Below are 17,933 nucleotides of genomic sequence, written 5' to 3'. Positions count from 1 at the left end.
CTATAAATAATTTTATATTACTATATTTAATAGATTTTCTTAAGTTTTTAACATTCGACAAAAATCGGAATTCTTTAATTAGGTGAATACTATTAATTATGCAGGGGACCTTTATGTTGTTTTTAAGCGGTTTAAGCACCAGATTATTGTATTTCTTTCGTAATGGCAAAAAATGTAAATTAATGAAAGAGTGAGGGTAAAGTGGTAGTGAGATCCATAGTCAGCAAATTCTTGTGACTGCTATAAATATGTAGCATCAGCATGTAACGCCTCCTCATCCCTCTCTCTCGACTTTCCGAGAAAAGATTCTAACGGCGTGAAATCAGCAATTGATAACAGAAGTTGAGATCGTTAATTCATCGTTTCGACTTTCGATCTGCTGATTATCGTAGTTGTGTTTGTGATTCAGTTAATCTCTGATTAAAACTGTATTGAAGATCGAAGAAGAGTTTGAAACAGAGATGGCTCCTCAAAATGTTGGAATTCTCGCCATGGAAATCTACTTCCCTCCTACTTGTATCAAACAGGTACGGTTGTTCTTCTTTTCTTTTTTACTTTGATGATCTATTATACATCGGTACGCCTGTACGGCACAACTAAAAGCCTGTGTTCTTCGAGCGGTTTAAACTCGTTCTTCAATAAGTTTACCTGCTGTTTCCATACACCATAATAGCTATGAATCTTTATTGTTATTGGCAAATTTATTGTTTGTGTTGGGATTATGCAAAGAACCACACATTTTGGGATACACGAAGTTCTATTTCACTACGAGTTAAATGGAAATAGAGTGAAGATCGGCGGTTTGATTGGACATGCGTAATCTATTTATCAAATATAATACTATAAGCTCATGAGTATTGTTGTTTTCTGGTAGTCATATGCACCATTGTTTGACATAAATGGTTGGTATCTATGTAGCCTTATCTGTACTAAGTTTGACTTTATTCTATTTGACCTCCAAGAAACTTGATGACTGGATCCAACAATATAGATCCATATTCTGAGCTTTTGGGAAGAAAGTTAGAACTTTTTTTGAGTTCTGGACTGTTTTTGCTTAGAATCACATACGTATTACACGCAACACTTGTATTAGTTTCTCATTATATGAAGGTTCTGCTTCTAGGTCTTAGCACATTATCTGCAAGACCACTACGAACATCATAAAGTTTCCATAAGATACAAGAGTGTCCAAGAGAGTATAGAAGAACATGGGATATGATACTAGAGTGTTGTTTCCATTAATGTACAACTGAAGCATTACTAGAGTATTGGAGGACTCAATAAGTATTCACAGCTATAACCCTAGATATAAACTTAATCATAGCTAGCATGAGGAAATATGAAACCTTGTGCTCATTTTTGCATCAAAAAATTTCTTCTATGCTAGTATGTTTTTGCTACTTAAAGCTTAAATTATTTCAATGACAGAGTTAAAGTTGCTAAGGTGACAAACCAGAGCATGTTAATAAATCTATCTTCTACTTAACCTGTTTTCACTTTATGCACTGTATTTGTGTTTCCCTCTTATCTGTGGTTTAATTCTTATTGGGTAACTAATTTACAGGATACCCTAGAAGATTTTGATGGAGTTAGTAAAGGAAAATACACCATTGGACTCGGACAAGATTGCATGGCATTTTGTTCAGAGGTTGAAGATGTCATCTCTATGGGGTTAGTACCTTTTTCTTCAATATCTATGCTTTTCCACATACAAAAAAAAAAAGAAACTCACTCCTCACTCATGTGTAGTGCTTTTATCATCAGTAGCATGACAATAAACATGACATTAATTTTCAGATTGACAGCTGTCACATCACTACTAGAGAAGTATGAAATCGACCCAAAACAAATCGGTCGCCTTGAAGTCGGTAGTGAAACTGTAATAGACAAGAGCAAATCCATCAAGACCTTCCTGATGCAAATCTTTGAGGTATTACTTGTTACATAAATGATACTGTATCATTATCTTTTTTGGATTATAGTGAATATACTAAAATAATACTATATTTATACAGGAATGTGGAAACACAGACATTGAAGGTGTGGATTCAACCAATGCATGCTATGGTGGAACTGCAGCATTATTCAACTGTGTGAATTGGGTGGAAAGCAGTTCATGGGATGGAAGGTATGGATTAGTTGTCTCCACAGACAGTGCGGTTTATGCCGAGGGGGCTGCCCGACCAACAGGAGGGGCAGGTGCTGTTGCCATGCTGATTGGACCTGATGCACCAATTGCTTTCGAAAGCAAATTTAGGGCAAGTCATATGTCACATGTTTATGACTTTTACAAACCCGACCTTGCAAGTGAATATCCAGTTGTTGATGGGAAACTCTCTCAAACCTGTTATCTCATGGCTCTTGATTCTTGCTACAAGGGATACTGTCAAAAATATGAGAAACTTCAAGGGAAACAATTTTCAATGGCGGATGCTGATTATTTTGTTTTTCACAGTCCGTATAACAAGGTAGGTAGATTAGTTCTTGAACATAATTCTGAAATTTGTTTTTTTTTTGGATTGCAAGGGTAAAATGGTCATTTGGTGTGTTTGAATTAAAATGTTTTATTTGAATTTATTTATGCAGCTTGTACAGAAGAGTTTTGCTCGTTTGGTGTTTGATGATGTTGAAAGAAATGTCAGGTGATTAACGAATTTGCTCTTTTAAACCACTATTATTAATAATTTTTAATACCATTTTTATTTCTTAACAATTATTTATATTTTCAGCTCTGTTGATGAGTCTGCTAAAGAGAAGCTAGGTCAATTCACGTCTCTAAAGGGCGATGAGAGCTACCAAAGCCGTGATCTTGAAAAGGTAACATTTTATTTTTAATAAATAAATTTAAAAAAAAAAAAAAAACAAATAATCAAGGAGGTTTATGATGATCTACAGGCAGCCCAGCAAGTGGCAAAACCAGATTATGATAAAAAAGTGAAGCCAGCAACTTTGATCCCCAAGCAACTGGGAAACATGTACACTGCATCTATTTATGCTGCTTTTGCTTCACTTATTCACAACAAGAGTGACTCTCTGGTATGCATTGCTTTTACACTTCTTGCTAAATGCTTTTATTTACGGATTTCAAATTTGTTTCTGTTAAAAAATCTCTGAGGCCATTTTCCTTTTCTACACTCTAAAACAAGAGAAGAAAACAAAAGAATCAAATACTTAAAGTGTATATTTTTTTTTTCTTTCTAATTTTCAGGATGGAAACCGTGTAATGATGTTCTCATACGGGAGTGGATTATCCGCTACAATGTTTTCGCTACATCTTAGCGAGGGAAAAGGACCTTTTAGTTTATCAAACATCGCAAAGGTCCTGAATATTGACCATAAGTTAAAGACCAGGACAGAGGTATGCTATTAAACACTGTATCCTGTTCTGTTCTGTTCTGTTCTGTTCTGTTTTGGTTGTAACTAAATCATTATATGTGCAGGTTGTGCCAGAAAAATTTGTCGAATTGATGCACTTGATGGAGCACAGATATGGTGGGAAGGACTTTGTGACAAGCAAGGACACTAGTCATTTGGCTCCAGGCACTTACTATTTGACTGAAGTTGACTCCAAGTACAGGAGATTTTATGCCAAGAAGACAACCGAGTTGGCTAATGGTCACTGAAGAGTGAGAACCGACACGGAGTCAGTTATTATTTAAAGCTTTTAGCTCTACAAGTATGGTTTTGGTAAGGGGTGATGTTGTAAGAGCACATAATAATCTGCTTCTATTTATTTAAGTTTGTTACTTGAGAACTAATGTCAATTCTTAAGGAATGTATTTTTAATCTATCTTATTAATAAAAGTTTATGATTATTGGTATTCATATTTGACTGAGGAATGTTAAACGAGTTATTTATTTTAAAGATAAAACCTAAGGCTGTGCAGTGGTACGGACTAATTGAATCTAGTCACTCCCAAAAATCCCAAATACATATTGCATTTTAATACAAATCCTGCAATCATAAACAATGAAATTAAACAGTGGAAGTCATAACTAAATGATATATACATAATATTAAAAGTGTACAACTCTGAATTGAACAATTTCAAAGTAATAACAATGTACTCTTAAAACTCGACTAAATACTCTTTGAAGGTTTTTTACACCTTCTCATTGCCTCACAAACTTAGAAGCTTCCTGAGATACATGTGGAGATAGCTTTATACTTGGTTGGTTCATTGGTTTCTTTTTCTGTTATAGGAAAATATTGCATTAATAATCTGTAAAACATGCATTTCATGAAACACGATAAAATCATTATGTACAAAAAATGCTTATATAACATGTCACACAATGTAACATATGTGAGCAAATGACTTTCATCAAACATGATTATAATTTCATAAATCCGTCTGTAAAAATATGGTTTTCTAAAAACGAAAAACCTTACCATATGTGTTTTTTCAAAACCGTTTGGTGTTTCACACTATTGAAAACTGCACCATATAAGCAGTCTGGTTCGGCTATTGGTCAAAATTGGATCATAACCATTATAGTTGGTTAATTGATTTAGTATCCATTGGATATCGGTTACTATTGGTTTTGGTTAACGGTTTTAATTGGTTAATGGTTAATATCAGTTAACCATAAATTTTAAAAAATATATGTTGGTATAAAGTGTAAAACAAAAAGTACGTTGCAATAAAAAAAACGAAAATAATAAAATATGTTACACGATAAAAAGGAAAAATAGAAAATACTTTAATGATTGTGTGCATATAACTATTTTAAGAAAGTCTGTATCCCATCTTGAATGATTGCATGCATGGTATAACAGAAAGCAAATTGTTACAAAAATGAAAATCAAAAAGTATTTTACATTAGTGCCTTGAAAATCTTGAATGATTACATGCATATAACTATATTAATATGACAAAATATTATGTATCTCATCTAATTTCAATTAGATACCCTTTAAATTTTAAATTCCTTACATAATCACACACCATATATTTAATATATAGTTGGTTAGTTATGATCCCCTCGCATGTATTAAAGACGACATGCATAAAGGCACAATGCTCAAGGCTAATGCATACAATTGATGCTAGCATTCCAAGAAACTCATGTTTGTTTTCATGAGCAGAGTGTAATTAGTGGAAGTCATTGATTGTAGCTAAGGATGAGCAAAAGGACCGAACCGGCCGGAACCGGCTTCGGCCAAAATCAAGAACCGAACCGGCCCGGCGGTTCTACCGGTTTCCGGTTCCTACCGGTTCTTGTCGTGTCATCAAATGTTGTAACTGATCCTTGAAAAATAGCATCATACGGTTCCGGTTTTTGCCGGTTCTACCGGTTCCAGTTCTCAGTTCCAAAAATCCACAAAAATAACGTCCCGGTCCCGGCCCGACCGGTTCCATCGGGTTCCGGTTCCGGTACCTGTTTCGGCCGGTTCCCCGGTCATAGCTCATCCCTAATTGTAGCTTTGCACATAATCCAAATCTTTAAGAATTCACACATATCAAGAATCACCAAAACTTTAAGAACTACATATAACATCAAGCTCACAAAATAAAAATATCAAAAAAGTTAAAAAGATTACTACTCATAATCATATAATCCAAATCTTTAAGAATTCAAAACATCACACATATCCAAAATTCTAATCCTTCCATATAGAATTTCAAGAACCACCAAAACTAGCTAAATCTAATGGCCAAGATTATTTTATTACTATATGAGAGTACAGATATACAACAAAAAAAATGAGGTTTTTTTTTTTTTCACGAGATTCAAATGGTGAGGTTTTCTTGAATGGCGAAAAAAGTGCCGACAATATTACCACCCAAATCAGGGAAAGTTGGGCAACCGGGAAGCGGGTTGACCAGACCGGTCCGATCAACTTCAACCGGATATTTGAGAAGGTGAGCCTTCATATCACTCACTTCATCCGCCGCATATTGTTTCCAGTTCAATTCACTCAACATTCTCACCCTCCGAACACACTCGATGCTCTCCGGTCTCTCAAAACCACTCTCCAATCCACCCACATGCTCTGCCCAAAGCGACATCCTGTATCCAAATACCTGCAACAACAAAACAAAAACATTTTATTTTTCACAACTCGTCTCTTCTTCATATTCTGATTTTCATCAAAATAAAGAAACGTTACTTACCTGGCCATGTGGGCTGGATCGTCTGTGAGCCCATGTATGGTAAGGCTGATACGCACCCATTGCGATTTCAGTGTCTCTAGAACCTTCTAATGACCGTTGATTAATGTTTGCAGATCCCAATATCACATACTCATCGTCCACTATCATTCCTTTCGAATGTACATATATCATAAATCGCCGACTCTTCCTACTAAGCGACTATTTTTTTTTTTTTTTGTACAAATAAAAAAATATATATTATCAGTTGTCACAAATAAAAATCAAGAAAAAGTGACACGACAAAGAAGAAGATTAAAGGAATGTACTTGAGGGGTATTTGCGGAATTTGACCCTTTTTCTTCCGAAATTGGTTCGACGCCATTGGAGGACTCACGAGTGCCAAGACAGAAAAAGTTCAAGTAATCTTGAGGCTCGTAGACATTATCGAGTCCAACTTCTTGTAAAGCCTTGTAGATTACTTCATACATCATTTGCATTGTTTTATTCTGTAACAAAATGTTTATTATTATACTCCATATTTACTTAATTTTGATAAGTATAAAGTTTAAAAAGCTATCTTACCTGCCAAAAAAGAATTCTTTGAACAGCTGTACTTGTAGGGCTACCTTCTGGCCACATTGGAATGACGATATACACAGCAAATCTCTCGTTTGCTCTAATTTTATTTGCAATTTTTAGAGCGATTTCCATTGGTATTAAATTGTTTGCACCCAAAGTTTTGTAATTACTCCAATTAAATGAAGATCCAAGAAAGTATTGGTTTTCAATATATATGAAATGTTGAGCTGCACGAATTGCCTTCACATATGCTGTATGTATGCTCATGTCTATCAGCACATTCTTCCCACATACCAGGTTCTGTTTCAGTGTAGCAAAATAAAGAAATGTTAAATCAAAGAAATAGGAATTTACTTTCATTGATTTGTTTATTATAATTATAAATATATATACCATGCTTGTGGCATCTTTGGGGTCATCAGGAAAGCCTTTAACAGAGTTGGAGTCAATTGAACGAAACACCTACACATCATTCAAACATTTAAAATGATGAAAAAGGAAAAACACAGAGAGGCCTTAAGTTTTGAAGTTGAAGAAGAAGAAGAAGAAGAAGAAATATGTAGTATAATATATATACCTGAACATGCCAGCCTTCTGGATCCCATTCATTTGTGCAATGGGCTTCATCAATTCTTACTATATCAGGAATCCTATCAATTTGAAGTAACGAATCATCAGAAGATTTCTTGATTCTGCTAATCCCATGTGGCGTTGAAGCTCTCAACCATCTTTCCTCAAAGTTCTTGAGCACATCATATGCTGCTGGACCTTCAATTCTGCTATGCAAATCATGCCATGGCTCTCTTGGACAACCAGTAGTAGGTCCCTGTTTCACATCAAATCAAACCTCCTCCTTAATCCTTATATAAACACTCTAAATTCAAAGAAAATAAAAATGAAATGATTTAAGAGATTGTTACAGTGTAATTAGGTTGGTGATAGTCATCTTTATGCAAAGTTTGTAAAGTGCTGAAAAGTGGATGTCCAGGTGTATCATAACGCCCATTACATAAATCAAGACCTCCCACAAATGCCATTATTCTTCTTCTGTAGTTTCCAGCATCAGCATCCACTATCACTGTTTTCTGATGATGTGTATATATGGTTTCAACCTCCTGTGTAAGTTGTAACACACATTCAATACAAAATACTAGAAAATGATAAAAGATTAATTATATATGAATTCAGTTAATACCTGTTTCTTGGCCCAACTATGCCCCTTCCCAGCAGAACGGGGGCAAAGTAGTACTTTCACTGAAGAATGCTTAAAAAACCTCCGAGTTTCTTCATCATTAGTTCCCATGACACCTTGCTATAAAAAAAATGTTATCTTAATAATAGGTATAATATGCAAGTGTTATTGTGATGTAGTGAAAATAAAATAAACACACGTACAGTTTTGATTCCCAAAATGCTTCTAGAAGTAGGATCATCCCATATAAGAAGAAGCACTCTAACACCTTCTGAAGACTTAGCTTTCAAAAGATCACCCAATATGCTATCTTTTCCACCTTCACCATTGCGAACAAGTTGAACACTATGAACCACAGACCACCCTGTAATGTAAATCAACTTGCGTGCATTCTTGATAGCTTCACAGATATCGTGCCAACAATCTCCATTTCCATACATCAAACCTCCATCCAGTTGCATATTTGGAAGGTAACCATCATCCACATGAGCATCTTGATAAAGGGTAACTTTGCCTCCTCTTCTTAGAGGAAAATATGTGCCTAAAACACCATTAAACTCTAGGTCTAAGGGTACTCTTGACATTGGTATGTATTGAAGATAAAGAGTCAATACAGCTCCAGGTTTACATGGCTTCCCACTTTCGTTAAGAACTGGGAAGGTGCCTTCGACAACTGCACCAGAAATTAACTGTTCAACTGGGACACCAACTGCCCCTATGAGTTGGGAACCTACGACATCACTGTCCTTGACTACAAATTGTACTTCAGCGGAATAATGTGCGACAGGGACATAAAAGTGCTGCATCCAAACAGGGTTCTCGCTGTTGCTTATGACGAAGGTTCTTGCGATTACAGCATTAGCTATTGAAACGGTGACGTATGGGTCACTGGTGACCTTTTCAGGTCTACCATCCTCGGTCTTGGTCTTTCCTCCGGTGAGTGATGGCAACCTCCCAAACATTTGACCTAATCTGTTGTGAAACATATCCATGTTTGGCAAGTTTTTCGCCTCTTTTACCCATATATCTAGGTTCCCGTGTAGTAATAGAACTCTGAGAGATGCATTGGAGGTCTTGAATGGGATGATCTGTACACTTTGTCCATGCTGCGATCCGTCGTAAGGTGTTTCGGCCATCTTAAAAAGAAGATCAGACTTCAATTTTATGGAGAGGTTGGAGAGGAATTATAGATCAAAGAACTGTGATGGATACCCGATTCACAAGATTGTGCAAGATCAAGTTTTTCCAAGTCTTGATTTCACAGAGACATTAGATCAAACAAATGTTGGGTCAACTTATATCTGAGAAATTGGAAGCTTAAAATGGCAAATCAAAAACTATCCGTTTGAGGACTTTGATCTATAGAGAGCTCTAATGGATCGATGACTTGAAAGAATAGGTTCTATAGGATGTGCTGATAAACCCACAAGATTTGAACTGGTAAAAGAAATGGGACTTGCGAAATGCAGGAGAAGATGGAGAAATCGGATTACAATAATGGGGAAGGTAAAATTATCCACTTCCATTCAGTAATTATAAAAAAAAACGAATCCTATTCAAGTCTTGAAGTCCAAGGCTGCCCAATTAAAAAATTTAAAATGCAGGCTGCTGAAAACAACGTGTATGACTGGTAAGAGAACGCAAAGAAAGAAATTGGGGGAGATTGAAACAATGTGGTTGACGCGTATCGAAATTGAACCCTTCCGATCAAATTAATCAAAAATATTTCTTTCTTGTGACTTGTCCGAAGAATCGAAATTCGGGCGTAAAAAAACTAGAAAGTACGAGAACTCCGTCGTTGAATAATTATGGATAGTGAGAATATGAGATAAAAGAATCTAAAAAGAAGCAAAACAGGTGAAAGAATAAATATTTATTTAGTCGTGGGGGTCAACGCTTATCTTTTCTTTGTTAGCCTCCGCCTTTTCAATTTGTTGCATATTGGTTTCATTTTGTTTCAGTTTATCAAAAATCTCCATTTTACTCATGTTTTTGTTTTTTTTTTTTTTTTTAAATGTTAGAAAATAATCCACCAATACCCTAAAAACTCACCGCCTAGATATCAACCACCATTTTCTTTCCGAAACCACTATGATCAACGACATTTTTTTCTATCCGGAAACGTTGTCATCACCGAGAGTCTCTCTTTCTATCTATGAAACTATTAGATTACTCGTAGTTCTTTATTAGTTTTATTATCAGATAAACTCCATGATATTTATTATTTTGCACTTGTTTGTCGTTCAATTGGGATCATACATCTTCCTGAATCTAGTAAGGTATCGGTTCATTGTGACGCTCAACATACACATTGATCTTTGCATCATTACCAAAAGCAGCTTGAGCAAACTAACATAATAGGCTTTGAAACGTCACTACACTTCACATTAAGCAATTTTTCAAGATAGAAAATGAATCCTTCAAAACCTAATAAAATCTACTTTCCTAAAAGAAATTTCAAGAGTCCAATAGTAGAAAAGAGGCATCGGGACAAACAGGGTCGGTCCATTGATTTTGAGTGCCCTTAGCCAAAATTAAAAGATGGGCCCTAATATATATATATATATATATATATATATATATATATATATATATATATATATATATATATATATATATATATATATATTCGTTAATACTAGTATGGTGCCGACGAAGTTGAAATCCAAAAGAAATCAGATTAATTGAAAATTTGCTCAATTAAGGCGAGTGAGGGCAATTAGAAAACACATAAATAAAGAAAACAATTACAACATAAATTTGGAATGAAAAAAATTAACTAATAAAGAAAAGTGAGAATGAAAATAAAAAAACTAATTAATAAAATGGTAGGGTAAGAAAAAAAAAATGATTAATAAAAAACATGATTGAAGGTGGAGGTAACAAGAATTAAATATTGCCCATGTAAAAGAACTAACTCTTTTATGAAGATTTACACGATAAAATTTATTTATTATTAAAACAACTATTATTATTAAAAAAAATAAATGCTTGCAGCAGCCAAGGATCGAACATAAGCCCAGCGTAATGTGAGATTTGACCAGCGCTGTTTGCCCGTTGAACCAAAACACATTTTCACACTTTTTTTGTGTAATGCAATATATATTAACATGTTTACTATATAAGTTGGCTAAAACTCGAACCCTTTTTTTTCCGTACCCTGTGCGGTGCACACTTTGCACACCCTTAGGGCCGGGCATGGGGACAAATACTCTTATGTAGTGAGCATCAATGGTAAAACCCCTTGATTTTTACATTAGATGGATCTTCCATTGCAAATTTCTCGATAACAAGCTTTTGAGTGTCTTATCGTTTTTTTGTCACGGAGAAAGCATTCCTAACTTCCACACTTAAGTGTTATGTGGAGTTTGATCTCATTTAATTTCAGGTAAAAGATGTAATAGCCACATAACACAACCCCTAATAATAACATAAACATTTTTCTTTTCTTAATTTCCAGTATTATCAGGTAAATCTTTTATAACCGGTCACCAATGATATTTTGTGTATGTTGGAAAAGATAATTGATAATGTCCGTCAACTAGAAATAGTTCATTTGTATTACGTGTACACAATAAGGTTCAATGATATTTTTTTTATAGACATTTCAAAGATCACTTATAAGTCATTATCCAAATATTTTATTAGTTTTCACAAAAAGAAGAAACAATGATTCTTATATGGTAAAGAGTTTAAGAAATGCAAAAGGGCATAGAAGCTTCACAATTTTCCATTTATTCACTAATTATTTTACACAATATGTTATGAGATAACACATTATTCAAGAAAACACACACACACACAAAATATATATATATATATATATATATATATATATATATATATATATATATATATATATATATATATATATATATATATATATATATATATATATCTCAAAAACTCAAAAACACATTACATCTGGCAGCTTCATATGGTGAGATTCTCTTGAACAGAAACAAAAGAACCCACAATACTCCCACCCACATCTGGAAAATTCGGACAGCCGGAGAGCGGCTTCACCCGGCCCATCCCGTCAACCTCCACCGGATACTTAAGCAAATGGGCCGTCATATCCGATACTTGATCAGCAGCATACTGTTCCCAATTCTGCTCACCCAACAACCTCACCCTCCTCACACACTCAACGCTCTGTGGTTCCTCAAAAATGCTCTCAACTTCTCCCATATGCTCCGCCCATAACGACATCCTGTACCCAAATACCTACAAAAAAATACCAAACCATTCAATTTCATACCAAGTTACATACATAAACCCTAGAAAATACAATCCCCTCTTAATTTGTTTGTTTCAAGAATTGAACACGTGTACCTGTCCAGCAGGACTAGAACCTTTGTGGGCCCATGTATGATGTGGCTGATATGCACCCATTGCAATTTCGGTGTCGCGTGTACCTTCTAATGAGCGTTGGTTTATGTTTGCAGAACCCAATATCACAAACTCATCATCGACTATCATTCCTTTCGAATTTACATGGATCTTGAAACGTCTGTTTGTGATGCTAAGCGCCTAGATAATCAAAAAGACAAGTTAGAAAAATCAAGAAAATCAAGAAAATGTAAGGGAAAAAGGAGAGTACGTGTACTTGAGGGGTATTTGGGGAAAATGAAACTTTGCCATTAGAAACAGGTGCGTATTTAGATGACTCTCGGGTGCCAAGGCAGAAAAAGTTTAAGTAATCTTGTGGTTCGTATTCGTTTTGGAGCCCCGTTTCTAGTAAAGCCTTGTAAATAATGTCATACATCATTTGCATTGTTTGATGCTGCGATACATAAAGATTTGATTTCAATTTTCAATCACAAGTTATTTACTAGTATTTTTATACTTAATTAATAGATAGATATAATTATCTCTGAAGATGTATAATAATTTTCAATTAATCAACCTGCCAAAACAGAATCCGTTGAGTAGAGGAATTCGTAGGATTTCCCTCAGGCCACATTGGAATCACAATATATACAGCAAACCTCTCATTTGCTCGGATTTTATTCGCGATTTTAAGAGCTATTTCCATTGGTATCAAATTGTTTGCACCTAAAAATCACAACAACAGTTCATTTAAATTATCTCTGATCATATTATAATCATTTCTTCTACCATAAAAGGTTATTTAATTATTTTATTTTTTACCTAAGCTTTTGTTGTTAGCCCAGTTGTATGAAGAACCAAGGAAGTACTGATTTTCAATATAGATAAAATGTTGAGCTGTACGAATGGCCTTCACATATGCAGTATGTATACTCATGTCTATGAGCACATTTTTCCCACATATTAAATTCTGTTACACATGTTAAATTAACAAAATGAGCTATTCATTGCATTCATTCCCAAAAATGTATAATTAATGGAAGAAACTTGAAACCAAAAGTAATATTACCTTGTTTTTAGCATCTTTGGGGTCTTTAGGGAAACCTATACCTTTAACAGAGTTTGAATCAATTGAACGAAACACCTACACATAAAGAAGACGATTAAAAAAATAGTAAAGAAATCGGTGTTCATTTAGTAAAAATTAAGATGTACATATATTATATATAGACAGTTTAATTGTGTTTGATAATTACCTGAATATGCCAACCTTCTGGATCTTTCTCACTAGTGTAACGAGCATCAGTTACACCTAAAATGTCTGGAATCTTGTCAACTTTTAGTAACACATCAAAAAATTTGGTCATTGAAAGGCCACGTGGCTTTGAAGCTCTCAACCATCTCTCCTCAAAGTTTTGGAGTACATCATATGCTGCTGGACCTTCAATCCTGCAATGCAAATCATGCCATGGTTCTCTTGGACACCCTGTTGTGGGCCCCTGATAAACAGCATAAAAACATATCACATTTCAAAAAGTTAATATGATATACTCTTATCATATATAACAAGTAATTAATAATTAATAAAATAAAATGCTTGCTTACTGTATAGTTTGGATTGTGATAATCGTCTTTATGCAGTGTGTTTAATGTAGTAAAAAGAGAATGTTCTGGAGTGTCATAACGCCCCACACATAAATCAAGACCTCCAACAAATGCCATAATCCTTCTTTTGATACCAGCATCAGCATCCACTATAACTGTCTTTTGATGATGACTATAAATGGTTTCAGCATCCTGCATTCAAATTCAAACTTCAAATTTTCAGACTTGAATACTTTTAAAAACAAAAAAAAAAAAAAGATATTTTTTCCCCAATTGAAATCCAACCTTCTTGACCCAGCTACCCTTTGCTATAGAACGAGGACAAAGTAGAACTTGAACAGATGAATTCTTGAAAAACGCACGAGTTTCTTCATCATGAGTTTGCATAACCCCTTCCTACATTTTACAGAAGGTAAGTACTATTATAAAGTTGGTGTTTTAATTAATAGTAGCAAAATAAAAGAAAAGAGATGATTTTATATATGTTTTACCGTTTTATATCCAAAATAGCTTTTTGAAGTGGGGTCATCCCATACAAGAAGCAACACTCTGACACCTTCATCCGACTTGCTTTTCAAAAGATCTCCTAAAATACTATCTCTTGCTTTTGCACCATATCTCACAAGTTGAACTTTATGAAAGATCGACCACCCTGTGATGTAAATCAAACGACGTGCTTGTCTGATTGCATCACAAATATCACGCCAACAATCTTCTTGTATAAATCTTAGACCACGATCAAGTTTCAAATTTGGGAGGCTTCCATCCACATGAGCATCTTGATAAAGAGTAACTTTCCCTCCTCTTCTTAATGGAAAATACGTTCCTGGGACGCCTTTAAATTCCGGATCCGACCCTACTCCATCACGGTAAATGACCATTTTGTCCACGGGTGTGTATTTGATGGATAGAGTTAACATGGCACCAGGTTTGCATGGCTGACCACTTGCATTCAGAATCGGGAAAGTGCCTTTGACTATAGAATTAGCAACCAAGTGTTCAGCTGGAATCCCAACTGCTCCTATGAGTTGAGAACCCACGACATCACTGTCTTTAACAACAAATAACACTTCGGTGGTGTTGTGTGCTACTGGAACATAGAAATGTTGCATCCAAACAGGGTTTTCACTGTTGTTTATCACAAAAGTTCTTCCGATTACAGCGTTGGCTACAGATATGGTTACATATGGATCACTTGTACCCGAAAGAGGGGTGAATTTTCTATTGAATGCATCCAAGTTTGGGAGTTTGATGGCTTCTTTCACGCATATATCCAGGTTTCCATGTAGCAAGACGAGTTTTAGAGAGACTCCGGATGTCTTGAATGGGACAACCTCTACATGCTGTGGATGACGTGATCCTTCATCGGTTAAAGCAGCCATCTTTATTTAAACCGATCTTTCTTCCACACAACTCTCGTACAATTCGATTCAAATTGTTAAAACTGAAAAGTACTCACGGTTTTCAATCTTAAGGGACACCCACTTGGCCCCTTCAAATGTGGTTTTATTAGGTAATATATAGAGAAACTACCCAGGTGAAAATTAAGACTGCTTTGAAAAGGGCTCTAGTTAATTGATCTTGAAAAAGAAATGAAATTAAGATAATGGTTGGTTGATTTCGTGTGCTTAAATAGTAGTAACATCCAAATAAAAGAAGGATACCATTATAAAAAGTGGGATAACGTTGTGTGCAATGCAAGCGTAAATCGGCCATAACGATTCTAAAAAATGATTCCTAGAAGTCCAAAATTCTGAAAGAATTTAAAGCAAAAGAGAACAAAAATAAGGAGATTTGATTCTATCTACAATGCGGAAGTAATGATTGACATGAATGTGCCAGGGATTGGAATATTTTCCTTTGCAAAATGGTTCGAATTTGAAGTGCTTATTCTTGATAATATCGGGGCAGGTGTAAAGAAAGCATGTGGGCAATGGCTATTGGAGTTTCTCGGGTACTGCAAACAAGGTTTTTTTTTTTATTCGGCAATGGCTGACAGAAAAAGTTGACAGCCTACAAAATCCAAAAAAGAGAATACCTTAAAGAAACGTCAACTGTCCTTTCACCATCAATCTTAAAGGATAGGGATCTCAAGACCAATTATTTGTGGGAAATTCTATCGAATAAAAATGAAAAATCTAAATATACGATGAAGTGAACGATTGATTTGATTACATGCATTACAAATATTCAACTATGGCTCATCAATTTAATTAAAAGTTTCAAAACAGACTTTGGTTTATATTTCAAATATTCAAGTTTTACCCCTTATCTTAATTCTTAATTAAGAGTTTCAATTTATACTTTAAACGTTTATATCTTTATTGTTTTGAATTTAATAAAAAAAAGATTTGCACGTTGACATCTTTCTCCTTTTAACATATATATAAAATTTTAATACATTTTTATTTATAGTCTTTCAATTTATACTTTTTGTTTCAAAATTTTATTTATACTTTTAGTTTTCAAAAATCATTTTTTTAAGAGTCTATTATTTTATTAAATTAATATAATTTTATTTCTAAACTTTTAATGTATGATTGATTTGTTTTGTTTAAATAATAACTAAAAATCCTAATTTGTAATTATGATTGATTTTTTATTTATATTAATGTATGCTACTATCCAACATAGATTTATTTTATTTATTCGAAGCTGATACCTCCATTTAGTTTTTTTTTTTTTTTTTTTTTTCTTAATATCAATCCACTTAATAAAATTCTATTTTTTCTTTTATATCCTTTAAAATTACTAGTTATCAAAACTTTCTTCATAAGTATGAATCCTTAACTAGTTAATTTCATGTTGGCTATACCCTTTAAAATTACTAGTTATCCAAACTTTCTTCGTACCAGTAGTATCATTCAAAAATTGATGAATCGTGTTAAGCTTTAAATTGAGTTTCTTATACTGCTTGTCAGACATAATAGCATGATCTTCGACTTTCTCATCCTTATAGTCAAAGTCTAGATCAACAAACTCAACACATTCTTCAATGTTGAGAGTATTATTTGTGGACAGAGAAGAAAATAGAGAAGTAATGAGATGTTGTAAGATACCTTCAAACGTTAGTGAGTTCAAAGGAATGGTTGTAGCTTGAATAGTCGAAATTGGTAATAATGATGATGGAGGTGGTGGAAATGTTGAAGGATGAGGACTCTCACCCATATTGACATTTGAGACCTTATTAGATAAGTGCTCAAGGATGTTTGAAGATCTACCCTCCTCAATATTGGACTTAGTAGTTGAACCTTCCGGCGGGATAATTGTGGTTGACTCAGGAGTAGAAGTCAAAGGTGTTTTACTATTTATGATGTTTGTATCCACATTAGATGTGTGTATAGTGACATCAAGGTTGCTTGTCTCATCGACATTTGATTTGATAGAGGCATCCCTTCGTGGTGAAAAAGGTATGTTTTCATGCATCATATTTTCCACATATTCCTTAGTAGAAATCTCGATGATATGTCGAAGGATAAGACGATAAGTTAATGCAAGACCCTCAGTATCAGTTTCCTCATCATCTGTCTCTATTATTGTAACATCCCAAAATCACAATAAAATTTTGATTTTTTAATTTAAGATAAATCATTGTTTTCAATCAAACCCAAGTAATAAACCCCAAGATCAAGTACAAACCAATGTATCATAATAACTCCAAAAACATGTTAACGAAGGATGTGTACGATCACGTTTTTTTTTTCGGTCATCTGAAGTACCTAAAACAATAAACTTAAATAGTAAGCCAAATCTTAGAGAGTTCGTCCAAAGTACCAGCACATAACATATAACATATACAACCATGCATACTGGGTCCAATCAGTCATCGGACTGGAATACACTCGGGTCCACAACTATCGGGATGAATTACCCCTAAGCCGACAATATGAGTCTGGCTTGCCTTCCTGGTCTACAACTCATGTCTGGATTGCTCCTGAGCCCACAACATAAGTCTGGCTTGCCTTACCGGCCACATCTTATGTCTGGCTTGCTCTCGATCCCATAATATAAGTCTGACTTGTCTTTCCGGTCCACAACTTATATCATGCTTGCTCCCGAGCCCACATTATAAGTTTGGTTTGCCTTTATGGCCCATAGCTTATATCTAGATTACTCTTGGGTTTATT

At 34.5% G+C, this 17,933-nt stretch overlaps 3 protein-coding genes across 3 annotated transcripts; 1 reads left to right on the top strand and 2 right to left on the bottom strand.

The window, feature by feature from the left end:
* The first annotated feature begins 269 nt into the window (after window positions 1-269).
* LOC145091401 (hydroxymethylglutaryl-CoA synthase-like) lies at window positions 270-3,825 on the top strand. Its single transcript, XM_079029105.1, has 9 exons — window positions 270-527; window positions 1,565-1,671; window positions 1,798-1,930; window positions 2,016-2,468; window positions 2,587-2,642; window positions 2,730-2,817; window positions 2,896-3,036; window positions 3,209-3,358; window positions 3,441-3,825. The coding sequence occupies exons 1-9, from the start codon at window positions 462-464 to the stop codon at window positions 3,621-3,623; spliced, it is 1,377 nt and encodes a 458-aa protein (XP_078885231.1). The 5' UTR covers window positions 270-461; the 3' UTR covers window positions 3,624-3,825.
* Window positions 3,826-5,532: 1,707 nt separating this feature from the next.
* Window positions 5,533-9,642, bottom strand: LOC145091400 (phospholipase D gamma 1-like). The gene is made up of 9 exons (XM_079029104.1): window positions 8,073-9,642; window positions 7,873-7,989; window positions 7,598-7,792; window positions 7,255-7,503; window positions 7,071-7,139; window positions 6,681-6,977; window positions 6,425-6,604; window positions 6,120-6,317; window positions 5,533-6,029 (listed from the first exon to the last, which is right to left on the bottom strand). Exons 1-9 carry the CDS (start codon window positions 9,003-9,005, stop codon window positions 5,736-5,738), a joined length of 2,532 nt encoding a protein of 843 aa, XP_078885230.1. The 5' UTR covers window positions 9,006-9,642; the 3' UTR covers window positions 5,533-5,735.
* Window positions 9,643-11,773: 2,131 nt separating this feature from the next.
* On the bottom strand, window positions 11,774-15,356 carry LOC145091399 (phospholipase D beta 1-like). The gene is made up of 10 exons (XM_079029103.1): window positions 14,298-15,356; window positions 14,092-14,202; window positions 13,807-13,998; window positions 13,458-13,700; window positions 13,271-13,345; window positions 13,024-13,171; window positions 12,779-12,927; window positions 12,479-12,655; window positions 12,205-12,402; window positions 11,774-12,096 (listed from the first exon to the last, which is right to left on the bottom strand). Exons 1-10 carry the CDS (start codon window positions 15,186-15,188, stop codon window positions 11,803-11,805), a joined length of 2,478 nt encoding a protein of 825 aa, XP_078885229.1. The 5' UTR covers window positions 15,189-15,356; the 3' UTR covers window positions 11,774-11,802.
* Between the last annotated feature and the right edge of the window lie 2,577 nt (window positions 15,357-17,933).

This window comes from Lactuca serriola, chromosome 3 (assembly GCF_051521515.1).
Source record: "Lactuca serriola cultivar US96UC23 chromosome 3, Lser_US96UC23_V15, whole genome shotgun sequence".
Classification (NCBI taxonomy): domain Eukaryota; kingdom Viridiplantae; phylum Streptophyta; class Magnoliopsida; order Asterales; family Asteraceae; genus Lactuca; species Lactuca serriola.
This window is presented reverse-complemented; position numbering and strand designations above follow the sequence as displayed.